This window comes from Mytilus edulis, chromosome 9 (assembly GCF_963676685.1).
Source record: "Mytilus edulis chromosome 9, xbMytEdul2.2, whole genome shotgun sequence".
Classification (NCBI taxonomy): domain Eukaryota; kingdom Metazoa; phylum Mollusca; class Bivalvia; order Mytilida; family Mytilidae; genus Mytilus; species Mytilus edulis.
In genome coordinates, this window is record NC_092352.1 from 21,438,564 (window position 1) to 21,461,229 (window position 22,666).

Consider the following 22,666-nt stretch of genomic DNA (forward strand, 5'->3'; position numbering starts at 1 on the left):
AATCACAATCCAAATTTAGAGCTGAATCTAGCTTGAATGTTGTGTCCATACTTGCCCTAACCGTTCAGGGTTCAACCTCTGCGGTCGTATAAAGCTTCGCCCTGCGGAGCATCTGGTTTACTTTTTTACCGTACACCTTTAATTGTGAACTTTCCATTTCTAAGTAGCAACATTCCAGCAGCACCTGCATACGGGGTATATATCTCCCAATTGATACGATATTCCCGTGCTTGCATTTCCTATCATGATTTTCTTGATAGAGGTTTGCTGCTCACAAGGAAGCTATTAAACCAAGAGTTCCAAATAGTGAAGTTGAAATCATCCCTTCGTAAATTTTACGGACGCCATCACGAGTTGGTTGACCGTTATGGAATAACCGTTTCACAAATGATATCGGATATGTTCCTTACGTCGTAACTACAATCCCCTTCCCTTTCACGAATATGACCTACCGAATTAGACTATTTACCGGATTTGTAATCACATAAGCAACACGACGGGTGCCACATGTGGAGCAGGATCTGCTTACCCTTCCGGAGCACCTGAGATCACCCCTAGTTTTTGGTGGGGTTCGTGTTGTTTATTCTTTAGTTTTCTATGTTGTGTCGTGTGTACTATTGTTTTTCTGTTTGTCTGTTTCATTTTTAGCCATGGAGTTGTCAGTTTGTTTTAGATTTATGAGTTTGACTGTCCCTTTGGTATCTTTCGTCCCTCTTTTAACATTATAATAAAAATAATAAACATTTATGAATTACAATTAATATATATTTATTTTTATTCCTTAGAAATATTTTTTTTATTGGGGCCGGATCGACTTTACATATGGGCCGGATCGACGTGGGGCCGGATCGACGTGGGACGGATCGACTTGGGCCGGATCGACGTGGGGCCGGATCGACCCGAAAGCGGCAAAAAAGGGGTGAAGCATTTTTGTAGCTTCAAAACAATAACTTGTGTAAAAGTGTATGAATCTTTCTGAAATTATACCACAAGATTCCATATTAACTCTTTCCTCCATGGATTTTTTTTTTGTAATATACTTGATTCGCATAGGATTTTTTTCAGTTAAAAAAATTATCAGTTTTAAAGTGTTAATACATTGTGAAAACCAATATTTCATCAATGAAATTCAAGTCAGATAATTCTCATGAATATCCTTTTCATATTGGATACAATTATTTTTAAGTCTGATGCAGACATTTTGTAGTCAAAGCATTTTAACTACACAGGCATCAAAAGGCGTCATTATGGAGTAAAGGGGGTGACGTCAAAAGGCGTCATGAAGGAAAGGGCTACTAAGGGATGGTAAGGATCAACTTTGGGGGGTTATGGCTCAAACTATTTATGGAAAAAGATCAAAAAAGGAAAAAAACAAGGTTAATAAGCAATTACTTAAGCTTTGTTTCTTTATATTGGTACTCTTTGCTATTTGTTTGCTAGTTCTAGTATGAAATTTTTAAAACTGAGTCTAGAAACATCAAATATTAAATACATATAATAATTAAGAAATTATTATTGTCTTGAGATCATTAGCTGTAAATTTATTTTTAGAAGTTACAATTAATTAATATTAATTTCAGAAATTTAAATTGAGGTTATTTTTGAAATAAGGGAAAGGGGTAGGTGAAAAAAAATTGAGGGGGGGGGGGGGTCATTGTTGAAATCATCTTAAAAATTTTGAGTTATTTTCCTTTGTCTAGAATTTAACCAATGCAATATTTAATTCTACATCACACTGGTAAATTGAAGCAATCTTTACGGTTCAGTGCTTACAAGATTATGTTGATAGAGGCAAATACTGGTAAAATTTCCCAGAGGTCACAGTCTTTGTAAAGTTTTACAAATTAATCTATGGCATTATAAAATGCATGCAGTATTAATTAATATGAATTATTAAGAGATAACTGAAATGAAATTTGTTATTGTTCTATCTCTTATGTATTAATTTAAGATCTAATTGTTTTTTTTAAGATTTTTCATGCATTATCTTTTTATGAGATGGATAATGTTTGAAAATACCTTGGAATAAACTGCCTAAATTATTAAATATAATTTTTTGTTTATCTATTTATAGGTGCTCAGATGAAAACAACACATAATTTAAGACTTTTGTGTACAGATATATTAGATTTATGCAGACATAAAACCCATACAGTAGGGTAAGCTACTAATCATAAAAATAAGAAGATGTGGTATAGCTGCCAATGAAACAACTCCCCAGAAGAGACCAAATGACACAGAAATTAACATCTTTAGTTAAGCCTTGTTTGAAAGTTACTCAGAAGAATGATATAAGGACAGAAAGAAAAATAAATGATCTTTTAGAAAGGAAAATGTGTGATAAGGGCCCTATTTGGCTAAACTTTTAATTAATAATTTCGGTTTACTGGTATGTTTTTTTTAAAGATGAGATAATAAATTTAAAAAAAAACATGCATCCAGTGATTTTTATACTAATATAGAAAGATTTTTTTCAATTTTCTTATGGTTTCCAGACACACAGTTAAAGAGAAAATGCAAGAACATATAAGTTATATTATAACAAATAGAAAATTGGCTTTTTATTTAATATTCTTTCAAAAGAGGTAGTTTTATGCCTGGTTTTATGGTAAATGACTTCTGTTTTTCAGTGGTATGGTAATTCCTCAGCCACAGAGACTACAGACAGCCATGTCCCTCTACTCTAACAATTTATGTGGACTTATATTACTGACAGATAATAACTTGTCTATGTACACTGGTCTCAAAAAACGTAAGTAAGATCAATTTGAAGGGTTTCTTTTAGTGCCTCTTTCAGTTGCATTTTTTAAATCTAATATTTTAGTTACCAACAGGTTTGGGATTTGGGACATTTGTTAATATTGTTAACACTTTGCAAAGATTAGGTGGGCAAGCCTTTCAGATTTGATTGATGCAAAAATGATGTCATATATTACGAATGGAGTATATCATTTGAAATGATTAGGACCTATTCCTGTTTTATTTCAATTAAACCAGTCTTTCCTAAAATGATAAGCTTAATTGATAATTTCAAATATCATTGATATTCTGTAAAATAGTCATCAAATATAGATATAATAAGTATAACCTGTATATTCCAGACGATAATAACTCCCAAATATTGATCTCAAAAGAAGGTAAATATAATCCTGTAAAGTGTAAAATAATGTCTCCCTCCCTAAACAATCATTGTTGAATTGGTGGAAGGTCATACCAGATCTTTAATGACAAGTGGTATTATGAGACATATTTATAATAGTAACAGAACCTACCAGATATGTCAATGACATTGTACACATATTTTTAAAATTGTTATAATTTGTGTTTTCAAATATTTTAGTCAGTAAAATTTGATAAAAGATGGTACATGGCAATACCCCAACCTAAAGATTTTCAACAAAAATTTAATCATGATCAGTAAAGCATATTAGTATGCTCTCTTGTTTACCATAACTATTGAAGAAATATTCTAACAGTAAGCAATAGCCCATCAACATATCCATTGGAACCAACTGTGCTTCTCTTATTGATCACTTGTTCTTTTATTCATATTAAGCAGACTTTGTTCAGAAACTTCTCAGAATATGTTCATGTTATATGTGTATCCTCTTTGTTGGATCTATTACTAACCTCAAAATAACTGTGTAATGCCATTTGTGTATCTAACGATCAAGTAAGGGTGTACATCTTCAAATTTGTTCACATATCAATACAGGAAAATGCACCCATTTGGAGCACTGTTTTGTTTCAGGATAAAGAGTAGCACTTAAAAGCCTTTCCTTTGGTGTCTTATGTATTTCCAGTTTAACAGCTGTGGTTACCTCAGCAAGCTACCTGTAGTACCGATCACATTTTGACCCTGCTTTCCAAGTTATGTATTTTTTTATTATTTTTTTTCCTTGGCCAACTTAGTAGTCATCCTTTTGGTAGCTGAACTGTGTATGTTTATGACTGTGTGTTTTATTTTTATAACACTAGTTTAGATAGGTGAGAGGGTAAGTTTTACCCCACCACATTTTGTACATTTACCAAGTCATTTTTCCAGAGGAATTGGATGTTAGTGGTCGTTGTGGTCAGTTGTATTGTCCAGTATATTTGATAATTCCTGGTATTCTCAATATGTATAACATGTTTTGTCACCTCGTGAAACAACTACACAATGTACCCCACATTCCCTTTTTCTGTAAATGATTTAACATACCTTTTAAAATAAGAATAATAATGTTGTTCTTCAGTGCCATTAGCAAAGTTTACTAGCAAATTACTGATCTACCATTTTAATTTAAGACAACCTCAACTGATTCAGACAATGCAAAGTCTGTAAATTCAATACTAGTGAGGTTACTCTCAAACACAAGAGTCACAAACACATACCAATGTGAAGTTTTAATCCAAAAATATCAGTATGTCTTTGTGTATCAATTTTCTTTTCATATTAGATCTTGAAAAAATTATCTTAATATTAGGTGGTACCAAACACCTTGGCTCAAATTTATTTGGCTTGTTTAATTTTCATAAAATTGACAAAATAATTACTTTGACTCTTTGACAAAAATATAAAAATTAAATTTTTTTTTTAATAACACACTTTCTTCGAACATGAGCAGTTTAAACAAACACTATTTCGGAATATTGAGACGCTTGATACAACGTTATTGATGCATTTAGCTGATTTATCTCCCTGTAGTGTTAGGTACCACCTTAAAGAGGGAGATATAAATGTGTTAGAGTTTTCAAAGACATTATCTAATATCATTTCAATAAACAATTATAACATTATAACATTGAAAACCTCAGGTAAAACATGCATTCTTATCACAAAAATATCCTTTTCCAAAAATTTTAAATTTGAAAATTATTAAAAAAAAATAGTATCCAAGATCTCATGTTTTTGCTCTCACTTTAATACATTTAATTGTTGTTTTCAAAAGTAACAATTGTATATAACCAGTTAAATTGATGTTACCTATTAAATAGCACTTTCTTTTAAGATTTTTACACTCAATTTCCCAAGCTTATTATCACCACTACCATAGTTGACCTCATAGTCAGGAAAACATGCAATAGAGATGCTTTTCGAGTCTTGAAATAGAAATGCAACGTTTACAGACTCTTTATACTTGTTGTTACTTTGATAGAACATTTTTGACCATCATAGATAGAATGGACTTACCTCATTATGGTTTACCATTGTCTATATGTCTGTCTGATAACTTAATCATGCAAATTGAATTTGTTAACTAAAGCTATTGTTTTAATTTGATTTATTTTTTCCATTTGGTATTAAGGGTCTTTAAAACCATCAGATTAAAAAAAAATGTTCATATGTGGTGTGCTGGTTCACTAGATCAATTACACTTGGATGGATTTACTTGAAATTTCCCTGTTTTTAGGACTAATAAAAGATCATAGGAGTAATCTCCCATTGGATTTTGAAAATTTCTGGTCTGTTTTTACAGAGTTATTGAACTTAAACTGTCAGATTTTGAAATGTTGATGGGATTAGTGGTAGAACGGTCCACTTTGATTTAAATAAGAATTGTCATTCTGGAATTATTGGAGTTTGCATTTCAAATTTAAGGCAGTTTTTCACATTTTGGCCACTAGTATGCGGATGCTTAGAACAAATAACTAGAAACTTTTACACTGTTGTTAGGTTTGGTAAAAGTAAGCCTGCTTGGATTTTGAAAAAGTGAGACTTGCATATCCAGATGGGACAAAAACCATCTAATTAAAGACATTTTGTATATGTCTGTCACATAATTGACGTAGCAGGTAATATGATATTATGATTTTATTTTATGCCTAAATTGACATTACATTTTGTTTTGCAACAATTTCATTTATATGCAAACAAACTGTGACTTTGGTGCTCTTTGCACAGCTGTTTATTTAGTTATCCCAATTTACCAAAGTACTAAGTAAAAGTCTTGTTAAATCTACTTAATTAAAATTTGTATTTATCATTTAAAAATATATGTTAAATGCCTTTTTGATTATCACCTTCACCACATCTGGTTGATTGTTTGGAAATAATATGATGTAATAACAATTCAGTGATAGGACTTTTCAAATGATATTCCTCATAATAAATTTCTTCTCAAAAGATAATTATGTTCTATTGAAACAGATTTTTCAAGAGTATGTGAACAGTCAACAGATTTCCACTTTCCTGATTTACAACAACAGCTGACCTCAATAGAACAACAGCTTCCATTGAGGGACACATCAAAGGGGAATAAATCCTCTAGAGAATCTAAGGTCAGTAGTCCTAACTTCTATGACACATCAAAGGGGAATAAATCCTCTTGAGAATCAAAGGTCAGTAGTCCTAACTTCTATGACACATCAAAGGGAAATAAATCCTCTTGAGAATCAAAGGTTAGTAGTCCTAACTTCTATGACACATCAAAGGGGAATAAATCCTCTAGAGAATCATAGGTCAGTAGTCCTAACTTCTATGATACATCAAAGGGGAATAAATCCTTTAGAGAATCAAAGGGCAGTAGTCCTAACTTCTATGATACATCAAAGGGGAATAAATCTTCTAGAGAATCAAAGGGCAGTAGTCCTAACTTCTATGACACATCAAAGGGGAATAAATCCTCTAGAGAATCAAATATAAAAAAGAAGATGTGGTATGATTGCCAATGAGACAACTATCCACAAAAGACCAAAATTACACAGACATTAACAACTATAGATCACCGTACGGCCTTCAACAATGAGCAAAGCCCATACCGCATAGTCGGCTATAATAGGCCCCGATAAGACAATTTAAAACAATTCAAACGAGAAAACTAACGGCCTTATTTATGTAAAAAAATGAACGAAAAACAAATATGTAACAAATAAACAAAGGTCAGTAGTCCTAACTTCTATGATACATCAAAGGGGAATAAATCCTCTAGAGAATCAAAGGTCAGTAGTCCTAACTTCTATGATACAAGCAAGAATGAGCAAGTTGGAATTAAATTTTACCAAAATGATTTTCAGTTTCAAAATAAGTCATGTTAACTAACTAACACAGAATGATACTTTTTTCTGAGACTTCCTAAATATTTGTCACTGGACATAATTGTAAACCTGCCTTCTATTTAATTTGAAGTGAGTGTAATAATGAGTAGGTAATATAAATGTCAAACATATTATGTTTGTTATCCAACAGAGAGTGTTTGCAAAGATATTTAAACTCATCACTTCTGTTCCCATGTAGAGCAAGTGGTTGGAAAACTACGATGCTATATTGCAGGAATTATTCGGTCCATTTGAATTTTCAAAATTAACAATCAGCACTTCTGTCATTAGGGAATTGTGACAAAAGTACCTACAGAACAAAGATGATTTCTAGTTTATCCTACACAATGACGATCACTAAGAAGCTTGATGAACGTTAATAATGCAGGGATACAGGTGATCCCTTCTATCTGGTTAATGATGTCATAAAGGTGTGCATAATTGATGAGTTTTTTCCGATGAAGGACAAACTCAAAAATTATCTATTGTTTACAAGTTACATAATATTTGTATGTACATTTTTTACTTAGATACTCCATTTTCCTCTTTTTTTTTTAGGATATTGGTCTGCAGACAGGAGATTTTTACATAACCAAACATTCTAACCTGTCAGAAGTTCATGTGGTATTTCACTTGGTCACAGATGATTCAATTAGATCCAGTGACATAACATCACGTCATCCAGTCATACTCAGCATACGGAATATAATAAAACAATGTTTTCGACATGACTTACACACAATTACCATACCACTGTTGCTGGCTCATCATATGTCAGAGGTATTAATAATAAATTTAATTTCATGTGTGACAGAGTAGTTAGATGTCTTGTCATATGTCATAGTTATTTTATTTAGCATCAATATGTAAGAGACATTGTCATATTTGTCACCTATTATTATTTGTATATCTTGAAAAGTGAATAATGGAAAGTTGAATATTTTCACTGTTAGATTTTGAAATTTCTAGGATCAAGCCTGTTTGTGAGGTTTACCTGTAATCATATATTGTAGCTATTTAATGCCATGTGTCAAAGGTATTTTATGTCATATCATGTGTCAAAGGTATTTTATGTCATATCATGTGACAGCTGTATTATATAAGTTTTATGGTTCACTACTGACTCCCTATGGATCCATAGAGGGTTAGTAAAATCCATAGGGGGTGATGCCGAGGATTTTATTCACCCTGTATGGATCTGTAGGGGGTCAGTAGTAAACCTTATAACGAATTTATCACCTGCTGGACTTTTTCTGCTTTGTTTGTTACAAATAAACAATGAAACACAACATTAATGGATGACTTCCCCATTAACGCATCACGAAACCCCTATGAAAATTACTTACCCCCTACGGTCTCATAGGGGGTCACCACATGACGACATTAAACCAATCACAATGTGATAATTTACCCAGGGTGCAATAATGTGTCATATCATGTGACAGCTGTATTATGTGTCATATTATATGTTAGATATTTTATGTGGCATCATATGTAATTTCATATATATGCACTAAGCAGAACTATTCTTCACACAATTTGTTTAATAAAATGAAACAAATGTTTTATATATTTTAGGAGATGACAATACCTTGGTGTCAGAGGAGAGCTGAGTTAGTGTTTAAATGTGTCAAAGGTTTCATGATGGAAATGGCAACCTATGAAAGTTCTAGTTCACGAACAATACAGTTTCTAGTTCCATTAGTAAGTATATTTGATGCTGATTCAAATACACATTATCTCAATTTGTCTGCCATTACTGGACATCACACAGGTTCCACAAATTTTGATGTCATAATACAAAAAATCTGATGCCACAATGGAAAAGTGATTGTTGTATGATGTCAATAGTTCAAGAGGGGCAGATTCTTGGGTCAACCGGTGAAATTTCCAAATAGCGATTAATGTGTATACTTTAAAGTGGGACTTTTCACTTATGTGGATATTGAAATAAAATTTGGAAAAATATTCTCTGTTGCATAATTTAGATTTTTTTTTTATTATTCCCGGGTTTTTCTTATCATCTGTTCGGAACATTTCTTTTCATATGGTTTGTCCGACTACCATTTTAATTTCTCTTTACTGATATTCAACAAAGTACTAAATAAGGAGGGGGGCTTCAGGCAATGGTGAATTCAGAGGGGGCCAAGAGGGCCCAGCCCCCCCCCCCCTTTTCTGGGGAAAAATTTGATTGCATGAAAGGAGCTGGCCCCTCTTAGGTAGTCAGTGGGACCCCACTTACGAAAAATTCTGGATCTGCCACTAACTTGGACGAATAATGCAAAAATATGACCTCACAAATAGGTTTGACCCTAGAAATCTCAAAATTTATACCCTGAAAATATTCCAGTTTACAGTATTCACTTTTCAAGATTACGGTAATATATCCAGGCTTTATCTCAAAACATTTTTAATCTATTTTTGAAGTAGACATACGCTATTAAACATTCTAATGAGCTTAAATTAACTTTGCCTTTGTTCTTCTTTCAGGGAATATCCTATGAAATGTTCTCAGGAATCAGTAATATGTTGACAACTATATTTAGAGTTTCCAATGCAATCAAGGTTTGATGTTCAGTTAGCTTGACACAGAGACGGATTGTTGTATGTAAGCCAAAGTTCAATCTGTTTCATTTTGACCTTTAGATGATTGCTTTTAACAACATATACAGCTACTGATTCTGAAGGTTAATACATAGTTTGAAGAGGAGACACTATATTAGTTTACTTGTTTACAATATGAAGATTATTTTTGTTTTAATTACTGAATGTTTATATTGTGAAAAATAATATTATTCTCTGTAATAAGAAATTGTCAATCAGATAAACTTGTAAATAAGTTTTATAAGAGAGATATCAATTGACTTGTGGACCCTAATAATCAAAGGGAGAAACTGTATAATGTCTACAGTGATACTTTAAAGTTTTCTTCAGTTGATCCTCATGGTTATTTTGTGTATTTTGACCAATCGTGCAATATTAAATAAAACATTGTTTATTTTATTTCGTCTGTAACTTGATGTACAATGCATTTCCTGAATATTTGATAATACATATACTTTGCATCTATGATTAACAATGAATGTTTCTCCTATTTCAAAAAGAACAGGATGCTTCATCATTTTAAATGGACCAAGGAATGCTGAAAAAGTCAAATACCTCAGACAAAACTTAGCTGCTATAAAACACAAACATGTAGTATGAAAATTTTATTTCATTTACATACATTTAAGCTATGAAATTGAATACAAAACGTTTCTAGAAATCCTTTCAGAAAAACCAAAATTGTGCAGTTGTTCCCCAAACAAATGAGAGCCGTGGTGTAGTGGTTAGTGCATCAGATACTAACACATAGGTTCCTGGTTCGATTCCCATTCCGAGATGAAAATTTCAGGGACTGAGTTTTCAGCTCTCCCTTGACACCATTTGCGAGTATGGTCTTGAGGAAACAATGATAGTCGGTCGGAAGGGGACAATAAATGCCTGACCTGTGTTTAGAGTGAGCCATACTCTTGCACGTTAAAAACACCCTTGTAGATTTCAAAAAAGAGCAGGCTTATGCCTCTACAAAGCAGCACTCGCTCCTGAAAGTTGAACGGGGATTAATATAAGTTGCAAAACTTTTTTTTCCAATCCACTATTAATAAATATGTTTAAACTAACTAAGCTAGGGCTGGTCAGGTTTGGGTAGACTACAAATAAAACAATCGTATTAACATAAAATGGTAGAAACCACTTTTTTAACACAGTTTATAAAAGATCAAATAGAACTAAAGGATATTCTCCTGCACCAAGTCCAGCATATATGATCATAAGTAGGTAACCTATATTGAAACTGGTAGAGAATACTTCCCTTCAAACAGAAATGGTGAAATGTTTCGATGGTGTTACTGCCCATTGATTTTATGTTGAAAGTCTTTTAAGATAAAGGTTTTACTTAATGCATTACAGAAACTTAACATTTTTAAAGATCTATGACAATGAGGTCAAGGTCAGATAACTTATGAACCTTGCAATTTTTTGTACACAAAATTGAACTATTAAATGTGTATAATATTTGAACAAGCATTCTGTGAGTATTGCATGGCAATACATAGTCCTCTACTGGTAAAAGTTCTATTGTTTTGGAACAAAAATCTCCAAGGACCATAACTCTACAAAATCATCAGACTGAACATAATTCTAAAAACTTGATCTGTAACTTGTCATGATAAAACTATATACATGTACCAATTTTCAATCATGAAGAAAAAAAGTGCAGAAAACTGATTATTTGTATGAATTTTCGAAGTCCAAGGACCATAGCTCTGCACAAAACTATCAAACCGAAAATAAAAAAATAAAACTTGAACTGATACTTATGATAAAACAATATATCAATTTTCAAATCAATATAATCAAGCATGACGAAAAAAAAAGTGCAGGAAAACCAATTATTTGAGTTAATTTTTAAGTCAAAGGACCATTACTCTGCACAAATCATCAGACAGTATAAACAATTCAAACTTGATCTGTTACTTGTCATGATAAAGCTATATATCAAATCAATATCTTCAAGCAACGAAAATAATCGTGGAAAACTGATTTGATGGATTGATGGATGAACAGACAGACAGAGTGCAAACCTAGTCAGTCCCCTTCGACATTCGAAAAAAAAAACAAAAAAAAACTCAAAATCTTAACATTGACCAATGAACCCTGAAAATAAATGTCAAGGTAAGATTATACCTGCCAGTTAGACTGTTCACCCTGCAGTCATTCCATTCACCATATATAGTTGACCTTTTGCTTGAAGTACTTGGATGTACAGACAAAAGAACAAAAAAATAACATTGACCAATGAACCATTGAATTAGGTCACAGTAAGGTGAAACCTGCTTAAATGACAAGTACCCATTATAATTATTCAATACAACAAATATAGTTGACCTAATGCCTATAGTATTTGCAAAATTGACCCAATTGTTCCATGAAAAAAGGTCAAGGTCTGATGAAATCTGTATGAACGACATGTAGATACTTAGTATTTCAAGAATATACCAAATATAGTTATCATTCACAAATAAGAAGTTCACATGACCAAAACACAAAATTTTTATTCAAGCAGACGAAGAAACATAAAAATGAGGTCAAGGACAATGGACATACGGTTGACAGAAACTTCTTACAGGATACAAGATATGAAACACCCAGGTCTTCCACCCACTGAAATATATAGCTATATACAAACAAGAGTGCACACACTGAAATTTCTCGCCTTCTTTACTAATCATTGATATTATGTTGATAGTCCTAAGTATAAAGCTTTATTACAACTGTCACATAAACTTAACATTAACCAAGATAGCTAAACAAAGACCAATGAACCATGAAAATGAGGTCAAGGTCAGATGAATCATGCCAGGCAGACATGTACAGCTAACAAAGTTTCCATACAACAAATATAGTTGACCTATTACTTATAGTTTAAGAAAAATAGTCCAAAACACAAAAACTTAACACTGTGCAATGAACCGTACAATTGAGGTCATGGTCAAATAAACCTGCGGGACTGACATATAGATCATAATATATTTCCATACACCAAATATAGATGCCCTTTGGCATATAATATTAGATAAAAAGACCAAAACTTAAAAACTTAACTTTGACCATTGAACCATGAAAATGAAGTCAAGGTCAGATGACATCTGCCCGTTAGACATGTACACCTTACAATCATTCCATACAACAAATATAGTAGACCTATTGCATAAAGTATGAGAAAAACAGACCAAAACACAAAAACTTAACTATAACCACTGAACCATGAAAATGAGGTCAAGGTCAGATGACACCTGCCAGTTGGACATGTACACCTTCCAGTCCTTCCATACACCAAATATACTAGCCCTATTGCTTATAGTATCTGAGATATGGACTTGACCACCAAAACTTAACCTTGTTCACTGATCCATGAAATGAGGTCGAGGTCAAGTGAAAACTGTCTGATGGGCATGACGACCTTGCAAGGTACGCACATACCAAATATAGTTATCCTATTACTTATAATAAGAGAGAATTCAACATTACAAAAATTCTGAACTTTTTTTTCAAGTGGTCACTGAACCATGAAAATGATGTCAAGGACATTGGTCATGTGACTGACGGAAACTTCGTAACATGAGGCATTTATATACAAAGTATGAAGCATCCAGGTCAATCCTTCTTCTAAAATATAAACCTTTAAAGAAGTTAGCTAACGCCGCCGCCTGATCACTATCCCTATGTCGAGCTTTCTGCAACAAAAGTTGCAGGCTCAACAATAGTTTAAGCAGACGACCGATAGCAATAAGTTATAACTTTCTCACATACAGCAACTTGGCAAGACATAAACTGACCAAAACGCAAAAACTAAATACATGTATTAAAACAAATGAACCATGATGATGAAAATAAAATCAATGTCAGATGGAACCTGCCAAACTGAAATATATGCCTTACAATAATGTGTTACAACAGCTATTGCAAACCCAATTGTACCTTTCCATAGATTCACCCGATAGTTTCCTGTCCATTTACTTGTGTATAATTGGGTTCGCAATAACTGCTGCTTATATTTGAGAAATAGACTTTTAAATTATCATACAATTTTAACCTTGCTCATGGATCTATGAAATAGGGTCAAGGTGAAGTAAATCCAGACCAACATGAAGATCTTGCAGGGATCCCATCAAATGTTATTATCCCATTAATCAAAACATAAGTAATTCATGCAGTCACTAATTTAACCATAACAAGAGGCTGTCACAACGACAGCAAACCGGATTTTATTAACATTTATTTGTGTCCTGGCAATATCACAAGAACCATCACTGATGTGAAAATCGTCAATATCAAATTTGACCTCCATTTTGTAGTCAGTATCAACATATTAAAATTTGAAAAGCTTAGATTGAATGGTTCATTAGTAAATGCAACAACGTGAATGGAAACACCATTTTACAATCTTTCAAGAACCATAACTCCTGAACGGTAAAAGTCAAAATCGTCATTATTGAACTTGACCTCTATTTTGTCATCAGTAACAACATATAAAAATTTCAAAACCTTTGGTTGAATGGTTTATGAGAAAATGCACGGACACGACTGGAAACACCATTTTTCAATCTTTCAAGAACCACAACTCCTGAACGGTAAAAGTCAAAATCGTCATTATTAAACTTGACCTCCATTTTGTCATCAGTAACAACATATTAAAATTTGGAAAGCTTTGGTAGAACAGTTCATGCATAAATGCACGGACACGACTGGAAACTCCATTTTTCAATCTTTCGATAACCATAACTCCTGAACGGTAAAAGTCAAGATCGCCATTATTGAACTTGACCTTCATTTAGTTTTCAGTAACAACATATTAAAATTTAAAAAGCTTTGGTTGAACGGTTCATGAGTTAATGCATGGACAACATTTGATTGTCGCCCGCCCGACAGCCCGGCCGCCCGCTGTACATCCCCAAATCAATAACCGACATTTTTTTCACAAAAATCCGGTTAAAAATGAGGTCTAACTACTGTCAAGGACAATGCAAAAAGCAGTCACTAAACCTTGCATACAAGGAAGAATTCATTCCAACAAGTAAATATTTATTTGAACAGGTACATCTTGCAGGAATTAGCACTGTAGATATCTCGAGAGGTTTCATTCATACCAATTTTGTTAAACAGTAGGAAAAAGTAATTTGTTGGGAAAAAACAATGTAAACAGTTGACAACTTAAAAATTACGTCTGCTTTAATTCAGAATAATGTGTAAATATCTTTAATTATATGATTACATAATCAACATCAAATGTGAGAACATTGATTGTTTACATCGGGACTTGTCAGGTACTACACGATAATATGACAACTTTAGAAGCTATTGCCGATCTTAAGTCTGTTGTCATGGGTATTGATTCAAAGGTAACACTCTTTACATCAAGGCTAGACTCTGTCGAACAAAACTTAACACATCTAATTACTGAGGTCAAGTCAGATGTGGTGCAAGTAAGGTCAGATCTTAGTACTACACAAACTGAGGTGGAAAAGCTTAGAACAGATCATAACGAGCTAGAGAGAGGTATAGGGCACATAGAGTCACAACTCAATACTCTAGAAATGGAAAAAATGGAATGTCTGAAAAAAAACCTTGACGACAAACTTTTCGCATTGAAAGAAAATCAACTTTTTCTTGAGAAACATGAGCGTAAATACAATATTCTCATTTACGGTATAAGACAAAAACAAGATGAAAACATATGGCAAGTTGTAGACAATTTCTTTGTGAAAGATTTGGGAATAGAAAAGTTCAAAGCAGAGAGTTTCCCCCTTGCAAATGCCCACAGGATCCCATCAAGAGCCCCAGTTGTTGGCCAAAAAAGACCAGATGCTATTATTGTGAGATTTATGCATTACGAAGACAAACAAGTGATAATGCAAAATGCATACAAAGTTGCAAATAAAAAAATCAGAATAGTTGATGATTTACCTGTCATAATGAAAGAGGCACGAAATGATCTCGCAAAAGCTGCATTTAAAATAAGAAATGACGAGAAATTACAAACCAGAATAAAAGTAAGAGGCATAGTCCTGGTCCTAGAAACACGACTCAACTCAAAGGATGTGTGGAACACGCGCAAAACAATTAATTGTGTGAGATGATACGAGTACATGTATGACTGTGACTAGTTATGGAAACTGTAAATACAGGCTACACGATAGTATATTGTGCTTTTCTTTGTTGTTTCTATGACTGAAATACTTATCATACAACTTATACATATTAAATTTGTTCAATCTTTTGTAGGACTTGCTTGTCAGTAAGTATATTGCTGCTTTGAATTTGTTTTTGCTTGTGCATCTGTTTTTTGCTTGTGTGCTTTATTTTCATTTATGCTTTTGTTTGAAGTTGCAATCATAAAGTACAATGTATATATACATAGACTGCATGTTAGTTCATAGTCTTATTATTTAAGCTTAATTTTTTCTCTTCTTTAGTTTAAACCATAAATACATGTGTTACTTATCATCTTTCTTTGGTACATACAGGAAGACCTGAATACTGAAGAAAATGCCTTATGAGTCCATTATAAAAACAGATGTTTTAAAAAAGGAAAAAGGAAAAAAAAATGATGTAAAAATTATCTATAGATGAGTAAAGAAATAAACTTAGATCAATATTTTAGCATTCTATTATTTAGTGCTTTCATAATGACCAATCCTATGAGATTTGAACTACAGGGACAACAACCCAACAACACGCCTTAAATCAAACAAACACAAAGTGTTAAATCTGTAGTGTTTTGAAATTTGAAAGGGATATATTCTTTGGACTAAATTGTTGATATTTCAAACTTTGAATTTTCTTTACCTAGTATGTTTTACATCAGCATCTGCACCCTTTTATCAAAATTAAGACTACATAGTACTGTATGTACCAACCATGTTCCTCCTTGATACATGTATGTTCAAATGTACAAAAATATACTGTTAGAATTATTAGTTTTAACAGGATTTTTGAAATTCTATTCATTGCTCTAACATAATTTAATGCTTCCTTATGCTGTATGTTTAGCTTTCACTTTAACTATTTAGTGCTATTTTGCTGTACTTAGGTTTAACATGTGCATTTGACAAGAGCCACTACTTTGCAAGTTTCTTGACTACATATATACTTGCACTATTTATAGTCTGGTCAAAAATCAAACTATATATTGTTTTAAGATAAGAAATATTCAGTACCGGGTAAACAAACTATGAACCTGAATGCATAAAGTACCAGCTTTCTTTCTCTCTAAAACATATACAGCTGGGCAAAAGAGTAAAATCTCTGTACACACAAATCATACATAGATGTCTGATTTTTGATATAAAAAAGAAATAAATTGTTTTTCTTCATTATCTTTAACTTTTAACTTTACTACAATGTATTTGGATATATATTTGGATAAATTAATATAAGAAATATATATATATATATATATATATTTAAATGACTAAGTTAACTATCATATCAATCAATGACTCTCACAAATCATTATATTGATTTATGATGCAAGGGAGATAATCATCTCTAGCTAGTTTTAATGATAAAGATATTACACATAGAGAACATCATTTCTGTTATTTAAAAGAAAATAGAACAATAGTGGATATGTTGCTTTTTGAACAACATAATTTGTTTTTAACCATTTGATTTTCTTGCTTTGTCTCTTTTTGATTATATATGATCTCATTTTTTTCTTCTTTCTATTTTTACATTTTACAAATTGTATGTCTTTTTTCTCTATTTCATGTTATTGGCACAGTAATGTATAATATATTATGCAGCATTGTTGGTGTATTCTGGTTCAATTTGAATTCTTCTCAGACATGGCAGGTGAGATCAGACATCTCAAAGATATTTTCACATTCACACACTTTAAGTACACAGCTGTATGGGTTTTTTCTTGGTTTCCTTTTATGCATTTAACAAAATACATATTTTTGTTTTTTAAAATAGAAATATCATTTGAAAATGAGTAATAATAGTATAAAATTTCTCTCATACAACTGTCAAGGTCTTAATTCAATAGAGAAGCGAAGAGATGTTTTTGATTATCTTAAATCAAAAAACTGTAATATATATTGCTTACAGGATACACATTTTTCAGAAAATGATGAAATATCAATAAAAAATCTATGGGGAGGAGAGTGCATATTTAATTCATTTGCTACAAATCAAAGAGGGGTAGCAATTTTATTGACAACAAACTTTGAGTATAAAATACATAAAGTAAAAAAAGATGATCAAGGAAATTTGTTAGGAATTGATATGGAAATCGAAGGAAAGAGAATGACCCTAATAACCTTATATGGTCCAAACAAAGATACACCAGATTTTTATATAAAACTGAGTGGAATGATAGAAACTTTAAACAATCCATCAGTTGTTATAACTGGAGACTATAATTTAGTACAAAACCAAAGTCTTGATACATATAATTATCAAAATATTAATAACCCAAAAGCTAAGGAGAAAGTTCTAGACTTAAAAGATCTTTATAATTTAACAGACCCCTTTAGGGAAATTAATCCAGATTTAAAACAGTTCACATGGAGAAAAGCTAATCCCATAAAACAAGCAAGATTAGACTTCTTTTTAATATCCCAAGACCTTAATCAAAATGTAGTTGATGTACAAAATCACAACAGCTATAGATCAGATCACTCCCCAATAATATTAAATCTGAAGATGAATGATTTCATACTTGGAAAAGGATTATGGAAATTTAACAACTCACTTTTACATGATATTGAATACTCCAAAACTATAAAAGACACTATACTTAAAGTAAAAGACCAATATGCATCATTAGTATATAATAGAGAAACGTTAGAAGAAATTAATGATTTAGACATCCACTTTACAATAAATGACCAACTTTTTTTAGAAATATTACTTACAGAAATCAGAGGAAAAACTATTTCCTATGCATCTTATAAAAAGAAGGAAAGAGATAAAGAGGAAAAAATATTATCAGAAAAAATTCAGAAATTAGAGGAAAGCATCTTAACAGAGGAAATATTAAATGAAATTGAACACCATAAATCTGATCTTAGAATAATAAGGAAAGAAAAAATGAGGGGATACTATATCAGGTCAAAAATGCAATGGTTTGAAGAAGGGGAAAAGCCATCTAGTTTTTTTTTGAATATGGAAACTAAACATTTTATAAATAAAACCATCCCCAAACTAGTTAATGAAAAAGGGGAGACAATTTGTAAACAAGATAAAATCTTAGAAGAGGCCAAAAATTACTATAAAAAACTGTATACTAAAACAGAAAGCTTGAGTGAAGTAAATCTTAATAGTGAAATACCTGATTCTGATATTAAAAAATTAAATGATACTTTAAAAGAATCTTTAGAGGGGGAGATAACTTATAATGAATTGACAACAGCTATGCGTAGAATGAAAAATGAGAAAAGTCCAGGGTCAGATGGCTTTACAAATGAGTTCTTTAAATTCTTTTGGATAAATGTAGGAAAATTTGTTTTCAGATCTATAATTTATGGTTACAAAAGGGGGGAATTATCAATAACTCAAAAACAGGGTATTATTACTTGTTTACCAAAAGGTGATAAACCTAGACAGTTTATGAAAAATTGGCGACCAATAAGTCTTTTGAATACAACATATAAACTAGCATCAAGTTGTATAGCAGAGCGTATGAAATCTGTTCTACCCATTATTATTAGCAATGATCAGACAGGTTTTATTCCTGGAAGATATATTGGAGAAAACACTCGTCTCATATATGATATTTTATTCTATACAGAGGTAAATGATTTGCCAGGTCTTCTCCTTCTCATAGATTTTGAAAAAGCTTTTGATTCGGTATCATGGAAATTCATAAATGAAGTATTAGACTTTTTCAATTTTGGACCCTCTATAAAACTGTGGATAAAGACTTTTTACACAAATATAAGCTCATCAGTATCCCAAAACTGTTTTTTATCAGATTTCTTTCAGATTCAAAGAGGCTGTAGACAAGGGGATCCTTTATCACCTTATATTTTTCTTTTATGTGCTGAAATTCTAGGAATTTTAATCAGAAAAAACAAAGAAATTAAAGGAATTAAAATTGATGACACAGAATATCTTATCTCCCAATACGCAGATGACACATCAATAATACTTGACGGTACACCTGAATCTCTAGATGCATCTCTTCGCTTACTCCAAAAATATGCTGAAATGTCTGGTCTCCATATGAACTTGGACAAAACAAAGGTGGTGTGGATAGGCAAAAAAAAATATAGTCAAGACACAATGTGTGTAAAATGGGGATTGGAATGGGGTTCCAGTAGGTTTACATTACTAGGAATAAACTTTTCTGTCAATTTGCATGAAATGGAACTGTTGAATTATGGTCCAAGAATTAAAGAAATTGAAAATATAATAAAAATTTGGTCTAAACAAACATTAACACCAGTTGGAAAAATAACTATCATTAAGACACTAATTATTTCAAAATTGAACCATCTGTTTTTAACATTACAAGCACCATGCAAAAATACTTTAAAACAACTAACTGACAAAATTTATTCATTTATTTGGGAAAACAAACCTGACAAGATAAAAAGAGAAATATTATGTTCTGAACACAAATTAGGAGGGCTGAAAATGATAGATATTGACAAATATATAAAAGGATTGAAACTAACTTGGATAAGACGGTTGTTGAAAAACAACCCAAAACTAAATAAGCTATTAGAAAGTACTGAAAAAATTAGTATTGAAAACCTTGTTTATTTAGGCCCAACAAAAAGATGTAAAAACCCTTTTTGGGAAGAAGTTTTTAAAGCTTGGACAGATTTACAAAATAAATTCATACCAAACAAGAGGCTGTCACAACGACAGCAAACCGGATTTATTTACATTTATTTGTGTCCTGGCAATATCAGATGATATCATTACTGATGAATGGTGAAAGTGAAAATCATCAATATCAAATTTGACCTCTATTTTGTCATCAGTATCAACATTTTGAAATAATAATATTTGAAAAGCTTAGATTGAATGGTTCATGAGTAAATGCAACAACGTGAATGGAAACGCCATTTTACGATCTTTCAAGAACCATAACTCCTGAACAGTAAAAGTCAAAATCGTCATTATGGAACTTGACCACTATTTTGTCATCAGTAACAACATATTAAAATTTCAAAAGCTTTGGTTGAATGGTTCATGAGAAAATGCACGGACACGACGGGAAACACCATTTTTCAATCTTTCAAGAACCATAACTCCTGAACGGTAAAAGTCAAAATCGTCATTATTGAACTTGACCTCCATTTTGTCATCAGTAACAGCATATTAAAATTTCGGAAGCTTTGGTAGAACAGTTCATGCATAAATGCACGGACACGACTGGAAACTCCATTTTTCAATCTTTCAAGAACCATAACTCCTGAACGGTAAAAGTCAAAATCGTCATTATTAAACTTGACCTCCATTCTGTCATCAGTAACAACATAATAAAATTTGGGAAGCTTTGGTAGAACAGTTCATGAGTAAATGCACGGACACGACTGAAAACTCCATTTTTCAATCTTTCAAGAACCATAACTCCTGAACGGTAAAAGTCAAAATCGTCATTATGGAACTTGACCACTATTTTGTCATCAGTAACAACATATTAAAATTTCAAAAGCTTTGGTTGAATGGTTCATGAGAAAATGCACGGACACGACGGGAAACACCATTTTTCAATCTTTCAAGAACCATAACTCCTGAACGGTAAAAGTCAAAATCGTCATTATTGAACTTGACCTCCATTTTGTCATCAGTAACAGCATATTAAAATTTCGGAAGCTTTGGTAGAACAGTTCATGCATAAATGCACGGACACGACTGGAAACTCCATTTTTCAATCTTTCAAGAACCATAACTCCTGAACGGTAAAAGTCAAAATCGTCATTATTAAACTTGACCTCCATTCTGTCATCAGTAACAACATATTAAAATTTGGGAAGCTTTGGTAGAACAGTTCATGAGTAAATGCACGGACACGACTGAAAACTCCATTTTTCAATCTTTCAAGAACCATAACTCCTGAACGGTAAAAGTCAAAATCGCAATTATTGAACTTGACCTCCGTATAGTTGTCAGTAATAACATATTAAAATTTTAAAAGCTTTGGTTGAACGGTTCATGAGTTAATGCACGGACAACATTTGATTGCCGCCTTTCAAGAACCATAACTCCTGAACGGTAAAAGTCAAAATCGCCATTATTGAACTTGACCTTCGTATAGTTGTCAGTAATAACATATTAAAATTTTAAAAGCTTTGGTTGAACGGTTCATGAGTTAATGCACGGACAACATTTGATTGCCGCCCGCCCGGCCGCCCGCCGTACATCCCCAAATCAATAACCGACATTTTTGTCACAAAAATCCGGTTAAAAATGAAGAGGAGTTTTTATCAGATTCGCTCTGGAATAATGTAAACATAAAAATAGGAACAACATCCATTTTCTATAAAGACTGGATAGATAAAGGGATCTTTTTGATAAATGATTTATTAAACGATGAGGGAAAACTAATGACTTTTCAACAATTCCAAAACATTTATAAAATTAAGTCAAACTTTCTTACTTATAATGGGGTCATTTCATCAATAAAATCATATAAAAAGGCTTTAAAAAACTATATATCTATAAACAATTGTTATAAAACACTAGGACCAATTATGCCAAATAATATAAGAATATTTTTTTTATCAAGAAAAGGCTCGAAAGATATGTATAATGTTTTATTTGAAAAAAGCAGTACTAAACTTAGATGTGAAGAAAAATGGTCCTTAACACTCAACAAAAATTTTGATTGGAAAACTGTGCATAATATGTCTTTTTACTCCACAAAAAGCTCAAAACTCCACTGGTTCCAATATAGAATAATACACAGAATATTGGGCACAAATAAATTTTTATTTAAGATAAAAATAAAACAAAGCGATAAATGTACTTTCTGCAGTGAAGTTACTGAAGATATTGAACACATATTTTGGACATGCCATAAAATAGCAGATCTGTGGATAAGACTCATGGACTGGATTTATAACCAAACACAAATAATTATTCC

General features: G+C 32.0%; 1 protein-coding gene across 2 annotated transcripts in view; it reads left to right on the forward strand.

Annotated features, from left to right (window-relative positions):
* The window catches only part of LOC139489659 (FERRY endosomal RAB5 effector complex subunit 3-like), a 29,694-nt gene extending 19,674 nt beyond the window's left edge, over window positions 1-10,020 (forward strand). Inside the window, exons 8-14 of one of the 2 annotated variants that reach the window (XM_071276304.1) lie at window positions 2,075-2,159; window positions 2,631-2,752; window positions 3,102-3,137; window positions 6,131-6,261; window positions 7,576-7,797; window positions 8,596-8,721; window positions 9,508-10,020. In XM_071276304.1, the coding sequence (XP_071132405.1) occupies window positions 2,075-2,159; window positions 2,631-2,752; window positions 3,102-3,137; window positions 6,131-6,261; window positions 7,576-7,797; window positions 8,596-8,721; window positions 9,508-9,588 (803 nt within the window). In that variant the 3' untranslated portion in view covers window positions 9,589-10,020. The remainder of the gene's footprint in view (window positions 1-2,074; window positions 2,160-2,630; window positions 2,753-3,101; window positions 3,138-6,130; window positions 6,262-7,575; window positions 7,798-8,595; window positions 8,722-9,507) is intronic. The other variant, XM_071276306.1, reaches the window with a different exon arrangement.
* The last annotated feature ends 12,646 nt before the right edge of the window (window positions 10,021-22,666 follow it).